General features: G+C 28.9%; 1 protein-coding gene across 3 annotated transcripts; it reads right to left on the minus strand.

Moving 5' to 3' along the window:
* Positions 1-15,584: 15,584 nt before the first annotated feature.
* Positions 15,585-23,680, minus strand: LOC123272289 (adenylate cyclase type 9). 3 transcript variants are annotated; one of them, XM_044738990.1, is made up of 7 exons: positions 23,471-23,680; positions 22,632-22,898; positions 20,347-21,629; positions 18,985-19,409; positions 18,653-18,808; positions 18,366-18,565; positions 15,585-18,278 (listed from the first exon to the last, which is right to left on the minus strand). In XM_044738990.1, exons 2-7 carry the CDS (start codon positions 22,895-22,897, stop codon positions 16,529-16,531), a joined length of 4,080 nt encoding a protein of 1,359 aa, XP_044594925.1. In that variant the 5' UTR covers position 22,898; positions 23,471-23,680; the 3' UTR covers positions 15,585-16,528. The 3 variants fall into 3 exon arrangements, with proteins under 3 accessions (XP_044594925.1, XP_044594922.1, XP_044594924.1); XM_044738987.1 differs by having other exon boundaries at positions 22,632-23,352; XM_044738989.1 differs by lacking the exon at positions 23,471-23,680 and adding an exon at positions 23,081-23,419.

Here is a 23,680-nt window from a genome sequence, read left to right on the forward strand (position 1 = left end):
TATCAAAATAAATTCTTTTGAGACACTTTAATGGGACCAGAAGCGATTTAAGACCTCAAAAATTAAATTTGGGATTATTATTATTAAAAAATTGAGGCGTAAATATTTTTATTGGATGTAAAATTAATTAAAAAAAATTTTTTTGACTAATTTAAAAATAAAAAAAACATTAAATAAAAATTTTCCAACTTTAAAAAATTTAAATATAAATATTAAAATTAAAAAAAAATTTTTTTGACGTTAAAATTATTAAAAAAAAAATTTTAAAGAGTTTTAAGAGAATTTTTTATTAAAATAAATTTTTTTAAGACACTTTAGTGGGACTAGAAGTGATTTAATAGACCTTAAAAATTAAATTTGGTATTATAACTATTGAAAATTAGAGCGTAAATAATTTTTATTGGATGTAAAATTAATTGAAAAAAAATTTTTTGACTAATTATAAATTAAAAAAACATTAAATAAAAATTCTCCAGCTTTAAAAAATTTAAATATAAATATCAAAATTAAAAAAATTATTTATTGTTGATAAGGCAAGAGGTAAAGAGTAATAAAAAGTCGATTTGTAAATGAAAACTCTTGGAATCCGGTAGTTAAGCTATTATTAATTAAAAAGTTACTATCCGATGAAATTCGACGTGATGAGTTATAAAGGGTAGTCACAGATTATTATTTAGTTATACATCTGTGTAGACACACGAGTGTACCGACAAAACCAGGAGCGAAAGCTTCCAGCAGAGCGCAAGAATACAGGAGTAGCGGCCTGTCAGCCTGTCTAAGTAGTAACTTTGAATGTACATATAACACAACTTTTAGAAAGTTATAAGATGTCACAAAGTTCCGAAGATAATGCAACTAGACGCGTAGCTTCACACTCGCCCTCTCTTTCTCGGGGTTTGTTCCTGAAAGGAGTTTGTGTAAACGCGCCTACAGGTTATCTATCTGTGTGTTTATGTGTACACTGAGGTCATACCAACTTTAACAATTTGGAGATTTTACCGAATTGCTAACAATCGCCGAAATGTGTGTTTATTAAATACCAGCTTCTCTCACTTATTTAATTACTTATTATTATTATTATTATTAGTTTTCGGGTTAAGATCTGTCGAAAAATTAAATTTAATAATTAGTCGATTATTTTTTAATTTTAAAACTAAATCTAATGATTTATAGGAATATTTTCTATCAAAAAATTCAATTAAATAATTATTATTATTTTATAATATAATTTTAAAATTTATTGGTTATTTCATGAATTTTTATTAAGAAAATTGAATTTAATATGAAAATTTATGATTTTCAATTGAAAAATTAAATTTAATAATTATTAAATTATTTGTTGAGTTAAAAATAAAATTTATTGTATTTTAAAATGAATTTTTTATTAAAAAAATTAATGAAGTCAATAATTAATGAAAATTTTATCGAATAAAAAATTAAATTTAATAATTAATCAATTATTTTTCTATTCAAAAATTAAATCTAACGATTTATAAGGATATTTTCTATTAAAAAATTGAATTAAATAATTATTATATAATTTTTTGATTTAAAAATAAAATATACTGATTTTTAAAATGAATTTTTTATCAAAAAAATTGAAGTCAATAATTAATGAAAATTTTATCGAATAAAAAATTAATCAATTATTTTTCTATTTAAAAATTAAATCTAACGATTTATAAGGATGTTTTTTTATTAAAAAATTGAATTAAATAATTATTATATAATTTTTTGATTTAAAAATAAAATTTACTGATTTTTAAAATGAATTTTTTATTGAAAAAATTGAATTCAATAATTAATGAAAATTTTATCGAATAAATAATCAAATTTAATATTTAATAAAAATTATAATACATGGAAAAAATTAACAAAAGTTTTTTCTCAAAAATATATTAATGATTAATAATTCATCGAGTAACCCAGATCGTGACTTTTTATTGCGAATACTAAATTAATCTCTGAATATGATAAGAGACCGAGGATTTAATTAGCAGCCTCGTGATGATGATACGCCGGAACAGCATTAACCGAAATAAATCTCCAGAAGATCTCGAGAATAAAGTGGTGGTTATTCTAAAGTAGCATCTGTATCTGACCGGAGTGCATCACGGTTCATCACACCGAACAAACAAAGATCAGCCAAGACAGGAGTTTAAATTTTACCTCTAGCAGACAGCAAAGCACATCAAATGCCTCCCGGAGGAGAGTCGGATGATAACGAGAAAGACGGGCCAGAGCAAGTGGGTGTATTATCGTGCTCGTGTATCTCTGCAACGCTAATCTTGTGTCGAAGAGAGAAAGCTGGCCGTTGAGCTTTTGTCGGCAGACATGTCCAGGGAGGGATTACACTTATGATCAATCTTTCAAATGTTCAAAAGGGAATTGGTCACTCCTGGGAGCCGGGAAATTACTCGCTCCGTAATTGAGGATTTTATTAATTAAACATCCGCAATTCTCATATATAAATAAATAAATAAACATAGAAGCTCTCCAGCGTGCTTTAATATTTAATTCCTTTTCTAATTTAATTCAGGTATGAATTGTACGCGTAGGAGCTGATTGTTGATTTGTTGGCAAGTAGATGTGCTGGCAATGATGTGTAATATTATGTGGGAGGTGTGATATCTACAGATCGCTTGCGGTCTCTCGTGGAAAGGCTAATATAGCAGAAGTGAAAATAGATCCGTTCGGTCGGGATGTGCGCGGTTAACATTATTTGCGCTTGATGTCTCTTTCCGGATGGACAATTGCTTAGTATTGATACGATCCAGGAGTTTTTGACGAGCTGTTAGTATTCTTAATTTTTGGAAATTTTAAACAGCGACTTGAATGTTTTTTGTAATTATGAGTTAAAATAAAAAGCTTGCTTATACAAGTGAGGATTAGTAATTTTATTTGATAAAGTTAAGTTGTAATTAATTTAATATAAAAAATTTATTTATTAAATAATGAAGCTTAAAAGAAAAATTTATCAATAATTTTTAGAAAAAATTCTTAGAAGAAATTTTTATGAATAATTTTTAGAATAAATTTTTGTCAATAATTTTTGGAAAATAGTTTTTAGAAAAAATTGTTAAAAGAAATTTTTATGCATAATTTTTAAGCAAAATTTTAAGAAATTGACAATTTTTTAATAAAAAACTAGACTTAAAAAATTGTATTCATAATTTTTAAATTCTAAACATATATAATTTTTTTCTAGCTACAATAAATTTATTAAAAAATATTTCCATAAATTTAATTCAACAAGTCTTTTTTTTGTGGCACAACAAATTATTTAATTGACAATAACATTATAATTTTTGGCAATAATTTAAATTTACATCCTCCAAATGGCCAGTCCCATGGCTAAGCGGTATAACGCTTGTCATGCTTGCTTGGGACTGGTGAGGCGTGGGTTCGAATCCCGGTGTGAGCTGAAATTTAATTTTCAGTGAACATCGGTGCTCGTAACTCACGCCGGGCTGTACCGGTTTGGGTTTTTCTATGATTTCCCCCTGTGCTACCGGTGGGGCACTGGCAAATGCGTGCAATTTCCCCAAAGTCGGCCCATCGCCGCATTACTGTCCAGGCTGAAAAAGTATGTAATACCGCCAAACTTATTCTGCCAAACTTAATGTACCGATCAGCCTAGAGTCCTCTTCCGGTCTCGGCCGGACCCCCATCGAGACAGAAGTCTGAAAAGCGGGGTTAAAATAAAAAAAAAAAAAAAAAAAAAAAAAAACATCCTCCAAATGGAGGATATATAAAAGTCCCATTCAGCGAGCGACAATTACATGATATGCATTTGGCAAATGACCCATATTGCCTTATATATACGGAAGCTCAGTGCCAGTTGGCTCATTCAAGCAACAGAATGACAATTGTCTATATAAAATTTATTCTTATAGTCTTTTTAAAAATTATAATTTAATAAATAACAAAATAAAATAAATAATGAGTATTATTTTCCATGTAATTAAAATAACTGACATTAAATCCTTATAATTTATTTTGCTATCACGATTATTTCCAGCGTCCCAGTGAATAGATCCTATCCAATATTTTATTGTATACTTTATATCAGTACAAAAGCGCGCTTCGATAATGCTTCAATATATATTTATATATATTTTTAATTGAAATACATTGGAAGTAAACCGAGCGGATAGTTCGGCAACTACTATAATACCACTTGATTGATTTTAATTTTCTCCTCACAGCTGATCATTAATTTAATTTAAATAAATCACTAAAAATTAACCGCATTGTATTTTTTTTTTTTTTTTAAATAAATTCTTGTATAAAAAAAAAATACAAGGAAAAATCTGGGCTGAGCTCACGAGTGTCAGATCCTGTAAAGATCTCTAGCAGGATATTAAACTATTGTTCTTATTGGAGAAAATGGAGCGGCTGTAAGAAACAAAACGGTATATAACCCGAAATGAGTTTCTGTCAGACTTAGTAAGTATAAGAGCGGGTTCTTCTCATTCTGGTTAAGTTTACGACGGTTAACCGGACACACGAATGTCCACGTGAAAAGGCGCTGCACTTGGAGTCAGACGATAAAGAGTGTACTGCCAGACTACGTACTGCTTGCTATACAGGAGGATCTCTATAATAAACTCCTGGGAGCAGACGAGAAGAGGAGAACGCTCCTGTTGTAATTACATAGCATACACCCTAAGAGCACTAATCCTCATATAATAGTGAAACTCTGTTTGGCGGAATGCCAGCTCTATACACTTCTCGGACATACTTGTTATTGTACAGTTATATAACAATAATAAAGACCATAATAATAATAGTTTTAATAAAATATTTCTGCTAATTTAAAATTTAACTCTATTATGTCATTTTTATTTCTATTTCATTTTAGATTTCGGTTATAAATAAGCGAAACTGAGAATTATCATCGTATTATTTTACACTTATAGAAGGATTTAATAAATATTTATTAACAGTTAATAAATTATTTATTAAATAAGATTTATTTTAAATGTTATTTAATATTTGTTAACTGTTAACAAATATTTATTTAAAATAAAAAGCAAAAATAGCAATTTTCTTTTGACACTTTTTGTAACCCTATAGCTGGAATAAATGATAATAATTCAATTAACTAAATAAATTAACGTTGTTAATATTTAAAATATAAAAGATAATAAATGTACTTTCTTCCCAAATAAATATTTATTGAATGTTAAAAATATTTATTAAATTTAATAAATTAAATAATTGTGTTCAAATAAATTAAATTATTAATAATGAATCCTTCTATCAGTGTATGGAAAGACTAAATGGCTAGTTTATTATTATTTTTGAGAAAATTCTTGGATTTAATATTAAATCTTTGTCTAGTTACTTTAAAAGTGACTATAACTCCTTAAATATTGATTTTTGGGAAAAATTTAGAGACTAAAATTGTAGCTTATGAAATTTCCTACAAAATTCAATATTTTAGAAGATACAGTGACTTAATTAGATCTCATTATCTAATCACAGAAAAATTGATCATAACTTGTAAAATATTTATTTAAGAAGAATTTAAGAGGATTATTATAAAATAAAAATAATTATAAAATTTAACGTAGTTTGTTCTGATAAAAAATAGGAAAGTTTACTTTGTTTAAATAAATTATCAAATTATTCTGTCGGGTAGGAAAAGTTAAAGATGAAAATATTTAAGGAAACATATCTATCGTCTTAAGTAAAATCGAGGGAGTTAAATTTTTTGTTTTGATTTTTTCTGAGCTCATCGTAAACCGATGCAATCTCCAATCTAACTGATAAAAAGATAAAACTACCGGTTGGTTGGTTGGTTTATAGTACCGACTAGCTACTACCGACGGAAGTACTGTGAGCGAGGTAGAGCCGAACCCGGAGCCGGGAGTTTACGCCGAGAGAGAGCCGCCAGGATTACCCAGGTCCCAGTGAACCGCGTCTTTCAATTTATTCCAACCGCGTTATTTTATTCCCGGAAGAGGATTTTTATCTTTCGATTTCTCGGAAAATTGTTAATTATCTTCAATTGAACTTTATGGAAAAAATTTATCTCTGAAGAGCGCGAAGCGCGAGCACCGGCAGCCGTGAAAAATGTAATTAAGCTGACGGATATTTTGTCTACACGCTGTTTCGCATTTATTTTTATTTTAATATATTTTTTACAGACTAATAATTTTAATAAATCGCTAAATTTTATTTTTTAAAAATAATAATATATTTTTCTCTTAATAAATATTTAAGAATTATTGTCATTTTTCATAAATTTCTAAGCTAAAATTTCGGTCTTAAAATTTTTCAATAAAATGAATATTCTATAAAGAATTCTTCATATAATTATCAAAAACTCTTAACAGCGCATACACTGAGTGTATCAATTGCAAAAAGTTTGGGAATAATTAATCAAATTACCGAAATAATAGCGAGGATGTAACTTCTGACGCAAGAGGGCTCAGTAGTTACTGGAAACATGAACAGGTTTCAAATTTACATGAAGTTGTCTGGATATTATAGACTATGTACAGTGCCAGAAAGAGGCACCGTTTCCCGAAAGCTGGTAGGGGGTGGCAGTAAAACCAACCACCGGCAGCAAAACCGGGAGCTTTCTCATCTCCCGACTCGACTCTCATTCGTCCCTTTAATGAGGAACGCGATTTAGTAAGCCAAGCACGAGCCGTAAATCGAAACTTGAAATCGAGCATCACGATTCGTATCACGTTACGGAGCGCGCGTTGCCGAGGGAAATATCGAATTATTTCAGCCGCAACTCAATCCGCGAATATAAGTTCCTGGGCCGCCTTGCCACATGACGAGACGTGTCCTTCGTAAATTCCACCGGCTATTTTACCGAGATACCGCGACCTCCAGCCTCCAAATATTTCTGAGCTTTTTCTGCAAGCTCAGTAACTTATTTTGCGGCTGTCATTTTGTTGTGCTTTATTATTTTTTATTATTGTCAGATAATTTTGTCATTCTTTATTTTTTTTTTTTTTTTTCGTAGCACTAACGAGACATTGATACATCGTCAATTTACTAATAAATGTCTTTAAATAAAATGCAATTTTCAGATCATATTTATTTTTTTTATTAAATATTTTTTTGCTACTAAAAAAATTTATTTATTTTAATTTAAATAAATTAATTTTTTAATAAAAAAAATTGTTTTTTTTTTTTTAATATTTCTTAGAGAGAAAATTAATTGAAAAATATTTTTATTAATAATTTATTTTATATTTTTTTATTAAATAAATTATTAATCTAATTAATTAATTGAAATTTTGTTTTATTTAGATAATAAAAATTTAAAAAATTAAATTTTGAAAACTTTTATTAATTAAAAATAAATTTTAAGTATTAAATCATAGAATATTTAATAATTAATAAAGCTCATTAAATATTTAAAAAAATCAATAAATCATTACCTGTAGATTCTATTGTCCTGTTAATAATAATAAACTCGACTATTATTTAAACTCTCTGACGAGGTAACACATTAATAAATCATGTACTTTAATTGCACTGGCTCTTAACCGATTATTAATGATTTATTTTATCAGTTATTGGAGAGATAAAAAAAATCAATTTTTATTTTCCATCGGAACTAAGTACTCCGATTAACTATCAACTATTATTACAAATTCTAGCAATTTGTTCCGGCGGAAAATTAATAAGCTAAAAAAAAAAAAAAAATAAGTAAATCAATAAAGATAATTTTTGGGTTTTTTTCATGGTTGCGTAAAATAAATAATTCGTTTTTATATGTTGGTTGCGCTGCAGGAAACGCGAGAGACTAAAAACAATGTTTTCATATTATAAAATCCAGAGAGTAAGACTGTGGTATACTCCCGAGCGTTTAGAGAGAAGAAAATTTGATTATATGCCCGGAGGTTGAGATTAAAAAAAATTCAGAATAAAATGTGCAAGTGATTCTCTGAGTCTCGGTGCAATTTAGGGGGCCTTTAATAGTGTAGATGTGTACTTGGATATTTTTTTATAATTAATTTAAATACAGTAGCGATGTAAATGCTCATTTTTATTTTTATTAATTAATAAAATTGTATTGGAAAATTTATTGAAGTTTAAAATTTAACTTCAATATTTAATCAGAGGATTTAACTGGAGTAATTGATTAAAATAAAATATGTTGTAAAAAATAATTTTAAATAGAAGGTAATTTCAGAATAAAATAAAACAATTTTCAATTAAACCAGTAACGAAAGCGTATTGTTGAATATTGAATTAACATCAAGTGTAATTAAATTGTAACTCGTTATTGTTATAATTTTATTATTATTAAAATTATTCAATTAATAATAGTAATAATAATATTGAACTTTTTAATTAAATACTAAATTATTATGTGGTTACTTTAAATTTGGTTATAACTTCTGATATATTGATTTTTAAAAAAAAATTATGAGATTAAAATTGTAGTTTATAAAATTTTCTACAAAAAACATTTTTATACTATGGAATTATCTTCAATATTTTAGAAGATATAATAAATTAATTAAATGTTCATAAAGTGATTTATAAAAAATCATTATTTAGTCATTATAAAAATGGCTGTAACTTCAAAAATATTGATTTTTTGGTAAAATTATAAGAAATTAAAATTGTAATATAAAATTTTCTACGAAAAACATTTTTATACTATGAGGCTATCTTCAATATTTTAGGAGATATAAATTGATATGTAATTTATGTAGTGTATTCAATTATTGAAAATTAAAAAATTATTATTATTAATATTGTTTTTTTTTTTTTAATTTTAATTTTATTTCAAAAATATTGCATGAAACAAAAATGACTATGGAAAATAATAACTTCATGTTGAGTATCATAGTACTAAAAAATTAACGGGTGTAATAATTATAATTATTACCCAATACAGTATACGTACAACAGTAGAAATGTATGAAAATTAACGATAAGCATTAGTCGCAGGTATAGAGGCTGTGGTTTTAACATTCATATTGCAAAATCTAAAGGGAGAGCGGATCTATCTGCCCGCAAATTTATTTATTAATTAATAACTACGATATATTCAATTAATTTGTCAAATCAAATTGGAGTAATTTATTTAAATTATTGCGCAAACTTTGTGCCCTGAATAAATCAATCACACCTCATATTCATATATATAATTCATTTTGTGTCAGTAATTTTCGTTTTATAAATTCATTTAATTATTATACGATCGATCTGTCAGATTGAGAGCGCACTCTGTACGCGTTTGCTATAAACTCAAGGCTAAAAGCTCAGCTTCTGTGATGGTAAGCGTACCTATTGATCGTAAAATTGTAAAGTTAGCATAGAAATTTACTTACAATTAAAAATACAGAAATTCAATGATAAATTATCAGTTTTATAAATATATTGTCGACATTATTTTGTAAAGATAATTTTTTTTTCTCTGTAGAAATTTTACTGAAGTTTAGTTTTTAGTTTATTAACAAAATTATGTCAAGGCAGTTGCCGAATGACAAAGAGTAAGTATACATATAATTTTACATTATTGTGCAGTTTAACTTATAAATATTTAGTGTGTTTTACATAATAATATTTTTAGATAGGTGATAATATTATATACTACATTAAAAATTAATATAAAAATTTAATTTATAAAGAATTAACTAATAATTTTAAGAATCTTTGATGTTACTAAAGAGACAGGTAGGAAACTTTAAATTAAAAAGAAGCTATATAAAGAAGGTTAACGAAGTTTGAAGATTAATAAAATAATGATAGAATTATTTACAACAGTTTATGATCAAACATCTAAATTAAATAAATAATCAAAAATTTTATTTTTGAAAACCTCCAAGCTTGATGAATTTATAATGTCCTCTGGTAGTTCTTCCCATAATCGTATAACTTAAAGTATCTTAACTTGAAGTATCGCTTAGTGGTAAATCATTTAAAAAATTTCAATCAAAATTTATCTCTGATGACATTATTATGTTAGTTAAGTTGTTAAATTACTAGCAAAAAAATAAAATACTAGTTTATACTAAATGGCAATGATTGTTACTTCTCTTTTTCTAATCCGGGTGTCACTTTTTGAATTAAGTAATATAAAATTGTTCTAGTCAGACGTTAAATTCTTTTTAATAAAATCCGAGTGCCTTTTTTGAATTAAGTAGTATAGAATTATTTTAGTCAGGCACTAAATTTTTGGATATAACTCAGTTGTAATCTCTTAATAAAGTAGTAAAAACTTAATTTAGTCAGACGCTAAATTTTTCAACATAACCCGGGTGTCCTTTTATGAAACAAGTAGTATAACTTAACTATAGTAAGACGCGATATTCATAAAAAATTGATTTTAATTTTTATATATAATTTACTAACTGTTTACGTCATTAATCGATCGGTTGATTGAGAATTATTAATTGTATCAACAAACTTTATGAAGTGTTTCAAAAAACTACTTTCAAGAGACTCAATTTATTTTTTTACTTTATGTACTTTAAATTAATAAATAAATATTTGAGAAACTACTTTTAAATGACTCGACTTTATTTTTACTTTATGTTCTATTATTAATAGATAAAATAATATATTTTATAATTACCGTATTAACCCATGAGCTGCACCAGGAAAGTTGAAGTAATGCTTAAATCTAATTACGAGCTACTTAACATCTAATTACAACTAAGGGAAAGGAATAAGACGTGGTTTTTTCGTTTAGGCGAAATAATTCGCTTTATTGAAAAAAAAAAAAAAATTACGCGACTGGGGACACAACTGTGCACATTCACCTACGATTGATATAGTTAATTGTTAACTATATTAATTGTACCGGCCTTGGAAAACCCCAGAGAAACCCGGCCGACACAGCTTACATAATTAAACCACCTAAAGTGGCTCAAAAATTACACACATCATACTTCACACATACGAATCATCATTACACTCATACAATCACACGATAAACAATTTTATACATGTGTAGCTATAGAAGAAGTGCTGAAACAGAGAAAAATAAAAATTAATAATATTGAGATTAAATAAACATAAGAAGAATGTAATGAAAAGAATTAATGTCATGAATAATATTAGGAGCTAAATAAATATAAGGATGCTGAGATAAAAAATAATAAATAATATAATAAATCTTATGGGGGATTAATTAGAATAGAGGTCCTGAAAAATGAAAGTAATGAGCATTAATATGATTGGGGGCACATAAAAATAGGGGTGCTAGGAAATAAAAATCAATATTATCAATATTATTTGGGTTAGATAAAAATTAAGAATTAGTATTTATTATTATTAGAATTTATTTGCTTCTAGGAATACATTCCCATTGCAAGGGGATAATCACATATACATACATTTTTCATATAATTTCAGGTACATAGGTTATAAAAAAAAAAAAAAAAAAAAAAGAGAGAGAAAGTGAAACATTATAATTAAAGATAAATAGATATATCATTACATTAATGGGTCATTCAAAAAGAATAAATGCTCTTAGGGTGCAGGCGTTTTGTATAAAATGGTATACTGGTTTTTTTGCCCTCCGGGCGGAAAGTGGCAACTTTCGTCCCGCTGCGCTAAACTAAGTTGCCGCTTTCCGCCTTCGTCGGACAAAAAAATAGTATACACTCCTCGGGAAGTAAATAAGAAAGCCTCAGATCACATGTTTGTTGACCTCGGCTTCGCCTCGGCCAACAATTACATGTGATCTGAGACATTTCTTACTTTACTTCCCTAGGTGTGTAATATACTATTTATGTATGGGCAATTGGGGTTTAAGATGTCATGGATTGTAGACGCTGGTCCGAAGTTGGCGGTGATGTGATGCTGCCGAAGGTTTTTGAGCTGTGGGCAACTTAGGAGCAGATGTTCAATGCTCTGTCCTTTTCACCAAGATTGCACAGCGGGCAGTTTTGTGGATATTCAAAGTTGTACTTGCAGTTGTTTACGTTTATTGTACAGTAGTAACAGCTAGCCAATCTGAGCTGAGCGAAAAAATTTAATTAACATACAAACTCTTTGCATAATCAAAATTTTTTTGCTCGACGTTGCCCCTTTCTGCCTTCGTCGAGCAAAAAAATAGAGCACTCCGCGGGAAGTAAATAAGAAAGCCTCAGATCACATGTTTGTTGACCTCGGCTTCGCCTCGGCCAACAATTGCATGTGATCTGAGACATTTCTTTACTTTACTTCCCTAGATGTGTAATATACTATTATTCACCATAGTTTATTCATTTATTTCTTATAAATAACGCGCGCGTTTTTATTTTTGTGGATCAGCGCCTCTGTGGCAAAAAATAATACTATTCAAAATCTAGCCGCCATCATTGTTTCAGTTGTCATGGTTACGTGACGCCGCCGCCATCATTGTTTCCGTCTCCCCGCCCCCTTATCTGTATTCCGTCATTCCGCCGACCAACTCAGCTGATTGTCTCTTTGATTTGTTTAAGTCACAAATTTGAACGAAAGAAAGTACAGTTAATAGCTAATATTTATTATTTTATTGAGTGTGTTTTTAATATAAATATAAAAGTTGTTAAATTAAATTAAAATACAGTGAATGTGCGTGATTAAGTACTTAGTGGAAAAACGCCGTAATTAGTACCCGGCAAAAGTTGCAAAAGTCAGTGACATTGGCTGCGTTCAAGTTTACTAAGTTCTTAGCAGATCTGAGCATATCTTGTAGCAACAACTTAAAATAAATATATTATTTAATACAAGGTATATTTATTTACGTGTTTTTAAAATTAATTTTTTTGGTAGATAAAGTCAGCCCTGCTCAGAACTTAGTAAACCTGAATGCAGCCATTGACAAGGTCACTCTGCTAATAAAGAAAAAAACGTGTGATTGTTTTGAAGGTAGTTTAGTGATAATTATTCAAGTGAGTGAGTGAGTGATGTTTATTTATATTTTATTCTATTTTTTTTTTTTTTTTTTTTTTCTATTAAACGAGTTCTGAGAATTTTATCGACTTTAAACAACAATCTTATTACTTTTTTACTTACTTTTATTTAAATACAATCAAGCAATGCAATAATTAATGAAAATTAAGTTAGCTGACATGTAAAAATTCTCAGAATTTTTTTTCATGGAAAAAATTATTAAAAACAATTTTATTTGTAAAAAAGTTGAAAAAGTGAAAGTGCAATTTTTAAAAAATATTTTTTAGTTAATTAAATTATTGAAAAAAAAAAAAAAATTAAAAACATCGGCTAACTTTAGTATTATAATAATTGCATGACACTAAAGTTGACAGACAATATAAATTTTTAAATAAAAATATGAAAAAAATTTAGTGAAAAATTTCCACGTGTAAAAATTGCAAAAAAATTATTAGTGAAAATTCCAAAAAGTGTTTTTTTTATTGTCATTGATTTTTTAAGAAAATTAACAGTTGTCTTTCTTAAAAAAAGAATAAATCAAATAAAAAGATAATGAAAAATAACAAAAATTTATTATTTTCTAAAGTTTTGTATTATTATTATTATTCATTATTTTATCCGATATATTCTTTCTTCAATCTAATAGTTTTTATTAATAAATTAAGAAAAATAAATAATAAACTAAGGACCCAAAGAGGCAGTAGTGAGTCACAAAGCTTTTAGTTAGCAGATTAATATAATTATAAGTTAAGTAGAGTAGTTTTGAAAAAGTCAAACAATTATGTGACACTAAAGTGAGCTGACAGCTGTTAATTTTCTTAGAAAATTAATGACAATGAAAAATACTTCTTGAAATTTTCAATAATAATTTTTTTCAATTTTTACACGTGGGATTTTTTCATTAAATTTTTTTCACAATATTTTCATTGTTTACGCTTATATAAATGCTATGAGGCTTTGCAATAATTGCATGACACTAAAGTTAACAGACATTATATATTTCTAAATAAAAACATTATGAAAAAAATTAAATGAAAAATCCCACATGTAAAAATTGCAAAAAAATTATCAGTAAAAATTCCAATAAGTGTTTTTTTTTTTTTTTTTATTGTAATTGATTTTCTAAGAAAATTGTCAGCTAACTTCAGTGTCATATAATTGTCTGACTTTTTCAAAACTACTCTACTTAACTTATAATCATATTAATCTGCTAACTAAAAGCTTTGTGACTCACTACTGCCTCTTTGGGTCCTTTATTATTTATTTATCTTAATTTATTATTAAAAACTATTAGATTAAATAAAAAAAAAGACCAAAAAAACTTTATTATCTTTTAAAATTTTTTATTATAAATATTAATATTAATTTACAAGCCTCATAGTTACAATAATAATAATTAATTAATAAATTGTTTTGAAAAATAATATATTTAACAAGTATAATAAAATTTTGTACATCAACAATTAAATTCGATAAAGTTTATTTTGTTTTTTATTTATAAAATACGATTAACAATAAAATGTGTATACATAACATTAATATAAGTATTTTTTAATAAATTCTACATTATTTTAAGTGTATAAGATTTTAATTGTATTAAATATATTATGATTATGACATAGTGTGATGGCTTTAGCGCCTAAAAGTACCAGAAGATTGATATCAAGTTTAACTTTCAGACGTCGAAGAATTTTATAAACATTAATACAAATATTTATTTATTAAAATTTAATTGAGATACGGGCAAGACACCCCTGAGTTGAGGAAAGTACATTTGTGAATATCAGTTGTTAATATCAATATCAATATATTTAGTAATATATAAGGCAACATATATTGTTCAACTGGCATATAAAAAATGCAATGTTATAATAATAATAACAATTATTATTATTATTATTTCTTTGGATTGATATCATTTTTCGGCAACACAGGCACTTAATTATTTAATTTTTTATCACTAATTAAATTGTGATATGAACACGTAATTTTCCACCAAAAAAATTATTTTATGGCACGAATTTTTTTGTTACATAATTTTGTTGGAATGTTTCGCTGTAGCGAAAATATATATCATTAAAATGATAATTTAAAGTTCAATCGTGGTCATTAATTTGTGTTTTTAATAGTACTGGAAAATAATCGTTTGTAAAAAACTGGAACGTTTATTAACTCTAAATTTGGAAATCAGTTGATAATGTCATTTGTAAAATTAGTCGCAAATAAAAATTGAAATTAGTCAAATGGAAATTTTACTAAATATAAATTCAGTCATTGATAAAATAGCGAAAAAATCTGTGGCTACGTAAATTTAGCCAATTTTTACTGCAGAAACTTGAAAAATTAGCCGATTTTAAATTTTACCAATTGTAAAATTAATTTTTAAACTTCTTATAAGTAACTTTTTAATGGGTTAGTCGAATCTGCTCCAATTTTCAGAAACACTAAATTTATGCAAGTCCTTTTAGATGTTTCAAATCGTTTTTTGATCCATCGATCCGTTTAAAAAATACTAGAGATTTATTAACGGTTAATTTTACAATTTATCAAGTTTAAAATCGGCTAAATTTTCAAGTTTCTGCAATAAAAATTGGCTAAATTTACGTAGTCACACATTTTTGTTTTTTGCTATTTTATAAATGACTGAAATATCATTTTTTATTTGCGACTAATTTTAAAAATGAAATTATCAACTAATTTTAAAATTCATAGTTTATAAACATTTGAGTTTAAAAATGGCTATTTTCCAGTAAACTTAAAAACATACTTAAATTAATGTCCACGATTGTAAGTTAATACAATTTCAAAAATTCAATATCTTACTTACTATTAAAACAAGTATACATAGACGATATAAATACATATCTATATAAGATTGATATATCTATATATAATTAAAATACGGCATAATTCCACGGTAAATAAAATTTTTATCTATTTCGATGAATGTTTGTTACTTCGTAATCTTGTGCAGCATGCTTTGATACGAGAGACTTAAAATAATAACTATCCATCGGAATCGGTCGGAATAAATAAAGCAAAAATACATAACTTATAAACATTTAAATTTTCTCTATATTATTAGATTTTCTCTCTCTCTCTCTCTCTCTCTCTCTTATTCACACTCTCGCTCTCTCTCTCTCGTATTTTGTACTTGCGATAAGCGGATTTAGTATCAGTTAAATAAAAATTTATCCACTTTAAATAGTTTTTCAATAAAAAATATCTCAAAATAAATATCAATTGATAATATATAATTACACTTTGTATTCTTCGTTTGTTTGCAGTCAGATACAGAGACTACCTCAGATGATAGTCCGCCGTTGTGTAAAGTCTTGAGCAGTAAAAAATTATTTCAGTTTAATTATCTTTTATGTATAACAAACTCAATGCCGTGTTTTTAGATTTCTTGTTTAAAAATTTTCTACAATAGTATTATAGTTTAGTATAGTCTGAACTACTTATATACAACCTTGAAAAACTAACCCGTAAAAAAATAATTTATCAATAAAAATACGGCACAAAACTGCTCATTTAAATGAAATTAAACAAATTCTTCTTTAACATAATGCCTACTGCCTACACATAAATACATAAGTATCCCCGCTTGGTCAAGTTTAACCTTGACATACTTAAAAACAGAGTTCCTTCGATATTCCGAAGGTCTAAGCGAACCTCAAATAACCCCGGTGCCGTTAATATCATCAGATTTCTTTTTAGACAGTAAAAAAACGTCCATATTATCTTTGCCTTTGACATAAACCTGCCCACGGGGTTCAAACTCGTACTTTTCGCTCAAAACATCCACACAATTGCTCGCAAATTGAATCTTCCCGGGTACACCAGTAGAATCCATCCTCGAAGCGATATTAACAGCATCGCCCCAAATATCATAGTACAGCTTAGTAGCGCCAATAACTCCCGCAGTAACGTCTCCATAATTAAACCCGACTCTCAAAATCAATTTAAACCCCAGCAAGTCTCTGTTGAAGTCATAAATGACCTTCTGCATGGCCATAGCAAAGTCTATCAGCTGAAACAAGTGGTAATACTCATGTTTATTTTGCTGCCTAACCTGCGGATTGAGTCCGCTGGCGGCCATGAAAGTGCTGCCAATTGTTTTTATCTTTTCGACATTGCTGAACTCGGGTTTCTCGAGCAGCTCATCGAAGTCTCCTATCAGCTCGTTGAGCACTCTCAGGTACTCTTTACCTCCCAAATAGGATTCATCGTACAGCTCGTTGAAGTTGACTATGCTCGCGAAGATAATCCCGACGGATTTGTGATTTTGCGAGTATTTAGCAGTCGTTTTAAGCTGGTCGGCTACGTACTTGGGGATGATGTTGTGCAGAAGCCAATCGGCTTGGTTCTTCATTGCTTGGACCCGGGTTTTATCTCCCGCAGCTACCGCGTTGCCGTGAAAACTCAACCGGTAGCTTATTTCGAACTCTCGGTTTAAAAACCAAACTAAAAATAACAGCAACATAATATCTAGGAATATTTCTTGTTTGTACAAACGTTCATTGTAAGAATCAGATCTTCGGGAGATTATTATCTCGTCTGAGTTTGGTTTTAAAGTTGTTGAGTCATTAATTACATTACTTTGATGAGTAATTACTGTTGTTGTTGTTGTTATTGTGGGTAATATTTTGTCAGTAACTTCAATATCATTCGCTACAGGGACTATCGGTATAATATCTCGTGGTAATCTTTTTACTTGATTGAAACTGAGATTCAATCCATTGAGAGATTTGTGTTGAGAAATATCATTTTTAATTAGATAAGTACTGACGGTAATATTACTGACAACTAGAGTGATAAATAATATAGCCGAGAGAGTCACCAGAAAGTTTTTCATCCAACAATTCAACTGGGTGAAATTGCAAAAGTGGATCAGACCGACGAACATGAGGTAGCTGTAGTAATACTCGAAGTTTATCAGCATTACCCGGTAGCTGTTGCTACAGCACAAGTTCAGCAGAATGGAGATTATTGGTAAGCCGACTAGAAGAGCGCCACAGCCGTGCCAAGGGTACCACCGCGTGAAAAATCTGAATATCATTTGGGTGTAAGTCGCGTAGATCGAGTAAGGGTCTACTAGTTGGCGAATGCAGAGCACCACGACAGACACCTGAATTAGAGTCGCGATAACGCTGAAGACTATGAAGTAGATCGTTGGCTTTCCGAGCAGAAATAGGGAAATAGTTATTGCTGTGTAGACTATCGCTGATACTAAAATGTCGAAGTAAGTGTTGAATCTCGCCGTTGCTAGGGTTGGTGGGCTGTCTCCTAGGGATTCAGATGCCTTGTGGGCATTCTCGCGGTACTCTTTTTCCATTTCTTTGTTTTTAAAGAAGAGAGTTACTGTTGATAGTGGTGGAGTCACGAAATAAGAGCTCTGGGAGCTCACATTGTCTTGAACGCATCTGGAAAAATTTTTAAATTTTTAATTTTTATAATTTTCAATTTTAATTTAATTTTTTGAATTGCATTAAAAAATTTATATTAATTACCTTATTAATTGAAGATCAGATTGTTTGCGTAATTTATGAAAACAAACGCCGAATGTATCGGTAAGAATTGGCGGAAATGGAAAATTCGGCGCTGATGACGGAGGATCTTGAAGTGAATTTAATGTCGAGCTTGAGGTGTAATAACCGCTGACTCGGTGACCTAGTAAGTCTCCTTGGGCCATTCCATTCATAAGAAACAGCTGTAATTAATAATAAATAATTACTTAACTCAGAAACAAGCACATTCTACCTACTTATTATAATTTTATAACAAATGAATAAATTACCTGCTGTTGTATACTACTTCTGCGGCTGTTGCTGCGTATTCCGGAGTCTTTTCTGCTGCAAATCGATGACGAGTGATGACTTATTACATCATCACGGGGTAACAGAGGGCTAGCTGGTGCTGGATTTGGGTCCATTTCTATGCCCTCGACTACAACCTATTAATAAAATATTTTACAATAAATAAATCAAATTTAATTTATTAAAATTAAATTTATATAAAAATACAAATAAAAATTAATATAAAAATAAAAATTAATGTAAAAATAAAAATTAAAATTAAAATTAATGTAAAAATAAAAATTAAAATTAATATAAAAATAAAAATACTGACTCCATTGAATCCATTACGCTCCTCAGACTCTTTGGATTCGGAGCGTCTCATATCCATGTCCCCGGTAGTTCTCTGTCTATGCAAATATCTCCAGGGCTTTTTTGACTTTTTTTTCCCACAACTTGCAGTAGACAGCGGACTCTTATTGACATCTTCCTTCCTATCGCTGTCATTGTCGTTGTCGTTCTCCTCATCATAATCATTTTCAGAGTCCAGGATACTCGGCAAGGAGTTGGCTTTTATTTTATGACTATTGGCGTTTGTCACCATATGGAGGTAATGTTTTCCTTTGGACTGATTATTGCAAGACGCAAGACGCTGTCTGGCGTTGATAAACGGCGAATAGCTCGTTGGTGCTGTTACACTTGTCATAAACTGATTTATCAAATCTGTTTTTCTTGCTCTTATGAAGTAAGTCTTGACTCCTAAAAAAATATTTATTTATTAATCTATATTATTAAGAGAATAAGAAAAATTTTTTATCCAGGATAATCATACGATAAAATCGGTTTGCATTTGAAAATACTCTATCTCTAGATACATAATTAAGAAATGACCTTGTATATTGTCAACTATTGACATTTTTGAAGATATAAGCTCATCATGATGTTACTTTCATCGAGACCTTTCATTTGAGTACCCACATCAATTTTTCATATATTTTGTATATTTATATAAATTATATATATGTATATATGAAAAATATATCAAAAATGCATGTGGGTACTCAAATGAAAGCTCTTGATGAGTGTAACATCATGATGAGCTTATATCTTTAAAAGTGTCAATAATTAAAAAATGACCTTGTACTTCGTGAACTATTGACATTTTTAAAGATATAAGCTCATCATGATGTTACACTCATCGAGACCTTTCATTTGAGTACCCACATCAATTTTTCATATATTTTGTATATTTATATAAATTATATATATGTAGATATGAAAAATATATCAAAAATGCATGTGGGTACTCAAATGAAAGCTCTTGATGAGTGTAACATCATGATGAGCTTATATCTTTAAAAGTGTCAATAATTAAAAAACGACCTTATATCTTGTCAATTATTGACATTTTTAAAAATATAAGCTCATCCGGATGTTACACTCATCAAGACCTTTCATTTAAATACCCACATAATTTTTTCATATATTTTATATATTTATATATATCAGGAATACCATATATATAAAATATATAAAAATTGCCATGTGGGTATTTAAATGAAAGCTCTTAATGAGTGTAACATCAGAATGAGCTTATATCTTTAAAAACGTCAATATTTAAAAAAGTACAATAAATAAAAAAATTTGAAATAATTTCTTAAATTTTTATTTTAAAAAAATAAGATTATTTACCTACCCTTGACGCAATCACCTTGCTCAGTCAAATATTCCTCTCCCAAAAAGCTCAAAGTCTTTTCACTAATATGAACCCTCCCAGGTTTCCCGGTGCTCTCCAGTTTATTAGCAAAAGTAACATCATTAGACCAAACATCAAACTTGAACCTCTTAGTTCCAACAATCCCACAAAGAACCGTGCCAGTGTGAACACCAACTCTCATATTAACTCCCTCCCTTCTTTCAATATCAAACTGATTAATCGCTTCGATCATCGCGAGCCCCATCTCGACGCAGCACCTCGCGTGGTCTGACCTCGGCTCTGGACACCCGCTGACACAATAATAGCAATCACCCAGGGTGGAAATTTTCTCGCAGCCATGTTGGACGCAAAGGTCGTCAAACCTTTCAAACAAATCGTTCAGAATATCAACAAGTTCCTCAGCAGTTTTGTTCGAGCTCATCTTGGTGAATCCCACGATGTCCGCGAATAAAATACTGACGTCCTCCATAGAGTGCATGTTGAACGGACGAAACAGCGACCTGATGTCGGCAGTGTTGTTCGAGGGTATCGAGCCCTTCTTCAGAGAGTCCTCACGCTCTCTCTCCCGCTCGCTCTCTTCCATCAACCAGTCTGCGACCTTCGGAGGCATCACCGAGTGGATCATCTTCTCCTTGAGCTGCTTTTCCATCTCCAGCTGCTTGCGCACCAAGAGGGATTGCCCCACCTTCATGAAAGTGCCTCTCATCCTTACGAAGGTCATAATTAAAATATGAACTCCTATTATGTGGATAGATATTTGCATTAAAATTCTTATTATCAACGTCGTGCTAAAGTCCATTTTTAAATTTCTGCCGTTCTCTGTCGAGTACCGGATCTTGTCGTACAAACTTGCGTTCAGGACTTCAAATAAAATAGAGTAGAGTGTACAGAGACCGACACTGGCGTACAAGGGCAGTGGAATTACTGTGTAAATAAGCAGTAATATTTCTCCACAGAGTGCAAAGTGTCCTACGAGAGTCAGTCCGCTGGCTGGAGGTACTAGTATCAGAAATGAGAGTGATAGGACACACAGCAGACTCGACACTGCCACGGATGTCATCATCATGTTTGATCGGTAGTACTTGGTGTAGGTCAGGACCAGAGCTGAAGAAATTGTGACTATTATTATTGTAAATATTATCAAAGATATCAGCCATGTTGATGGCTTGCTGTAATCTATTTCTGGGTTTTTTTCCAGCCCCGTTACCGAGAAGTACGTCAGCCAGGACAGTGATGTCAATAAAATATACAGCAGTGCGTATCTGAAAATTTAAATTTGTAAATATTTTTTTTAACGAGGAAATATTTAAATAACAATTTTGGGAATTTCGACAATAAATAAAGATGTTAAATTATAAAAATTTTGCATGATATTAAATGATACTAAAGTTAATGAAAATTAAATTAGCCGACTATTTTTTACTTGCTATTTAATTGTTGAAAAAAATACTTAAAAAAAATTGCACTTATAATTTTTCAAATTTTCTACATGTGAAATTTTTTCTTTTAATTTTATTGTAACAATTTTTTCAATAAAAATAACTATAAAAATTTTCAGATAGCTAATTTAATTTTCATGATATTAAAATTAGACATTAAACAATTTTTGATTTTTTTTTTATTAATTTAATTAAGACTAAAATGATATTTTTAAAAAATTGCACGTGTAATTTTTCAAACTTTCTGTAGGTGAAATTTTTTCTTTTAAATAATTTTTCAATGAAATAAATTATAAAAATTTTTGAGATGGCTAATTTAATTTTCATGAATTTTGCAACGTTTCGCTGATTTATTTCAGCTTCACAAGGCAAACTAAATATCAAAAAATTAATTTTTAGTTAATACAAATATTTGGCATATAAAACAAAATAAATGAAAATAACTATATTAGTTACTCTTATTGTTAGCATCCTCGTCTAGATTTTACCAAGTCAATAGATGCAATAGAGCAAAACAACACATTCATAATCTCAAATATTTTTTTTATTGTCCAAATTCCCAAGATTAAAATGATACTAAAGTTAGCCGACGTTTTTAATTTTTTAATAATTAAATTAGAAAAAAAAATATTTTTTAAAAATTACACTGCCAGTTTTTAAAGTTTTTTACAAATGAAATTTTTTTGTAATAATTTTTTCAATAAAAAAAAATTATAAAAATTTTTAGATGTCGGCTGACTTAATTTTCATAAGATTAAGTTATTTAAATATTTTAAACATGAACGAGAACTTGAATATTAATTTAAATGAATGTTAAGTAAATACCTGAAGCGCAAACGAAGCTGAGGAAAAGCACTTCTCCTGTACTGATCTTCAAGAATTTCAGAATCAAACTTTGGATTCCACCAGGATTGTCTAGCTGCTCTTTCGAAAGGTATAGGAAGACCTATTCCACAGCATCCAGTACCTTGTCTGCTATGAGCTAAATAATTCTGTATATACGGAGCCAGTGATATTTGGATCTCATCTTTGTCATCTTCTCGACCGGGTGTAAAACTAACCGAGGAACTTCTTTTTCTGTCTGTCATCATTCTATTTGTTTGTTTTTAAAATATTTTTTTTTATTTCAAACGTATAAATAAAATAAATAAAATAAATAAAACACAGTTATTCGAAGTAAGAGCCTTGACATATTAATTCGAGGTTATAGTGAAATTATTAGCAGACATCGATAGTTTTATTATAAAACAAATTCATTATTATCCAGTATTCACCTGATTTTCACCACTTGTTACTTATATTTAGACTTTATCCATGTTCACTGAGGAATTATTTTTTTATTTTTTTATTTTTTTATTTTTAGGAAAGGATATAATACTGAAACCTTTGCTTTGACTGATCAGGTGAACTCAATTTCTGGGCCAAGTACTTATCAAGTATTTTATTTATGTACTTATATATTTATATTTATAAAGTTTATTAAAGGTGATCTTAATTCTTAATTGACAATGACAACCATCTTGAGTGATCTCGGAGATAAAACAGTCTAAGGATTAATAAAATAATCTATGTCCGAAATGTTTTTGTTTAAATAATAATAATAGTACTTTATAACTAATAATAACAATAATATGTCAATAATGACATTAAAAAGTACTACTTACTGGCGTATATAGTCACCTCGGCAAGTAAATTGTCGCTCTATTCCGCGAGTTAACCTAAAAGTTATCTACCCCCACTTATTTAAACTACAATTCTTTCTCCGGGGAGACTTTGTATACTTTGTACGCAGATCAAATATCAAACCCGTGACGCCCGTGACAGAATCGCAAATCAAATGATCAACATCTCGCTGATAATCCTTTGCATACATT

The sequence above is a fragment of the Cotesia glomerata genome, linkage group LG9 (genome assembly GCF_020080835.1).
Source record: "Cotesia glomerata isolate CgM1 linkage group LG9, MPM_Cglom_v2.3, whole genome shotgun sequence".
Taxonomy (NCBI): domain Eukaryota; kingdom Metazoa; phylum Arthropoda; class Insecta; order Hymenoptera; family Braconidae; genus Cotesia; species Cotesia glomerata.

Bases quoted from the DNA above. Each gene is read 5' to 3' on its own strand.
- LOC123272289 (XM_044738990.1), bottom strand. From the start codon at position 22,897: ATGATGACAGACAGAAAAAGAAGTTCCTCGGTTAGTTTTACACCCGGT. The intron at 19,410-20,346 runs GTAGGTAAATAA...ATATTTTTTTAG, and splicing joins GCAAGGTGATTGCGTCAAGG to GAGTCAAGACTTACTTCATA. The intron at 18,809-18,984 runs GTCAGTATTTTT...TTTTATTAATAG, and splicing joins AGCGTAATGGATTCAATGGA to GTTGTAGTCGAGGGCATAGA.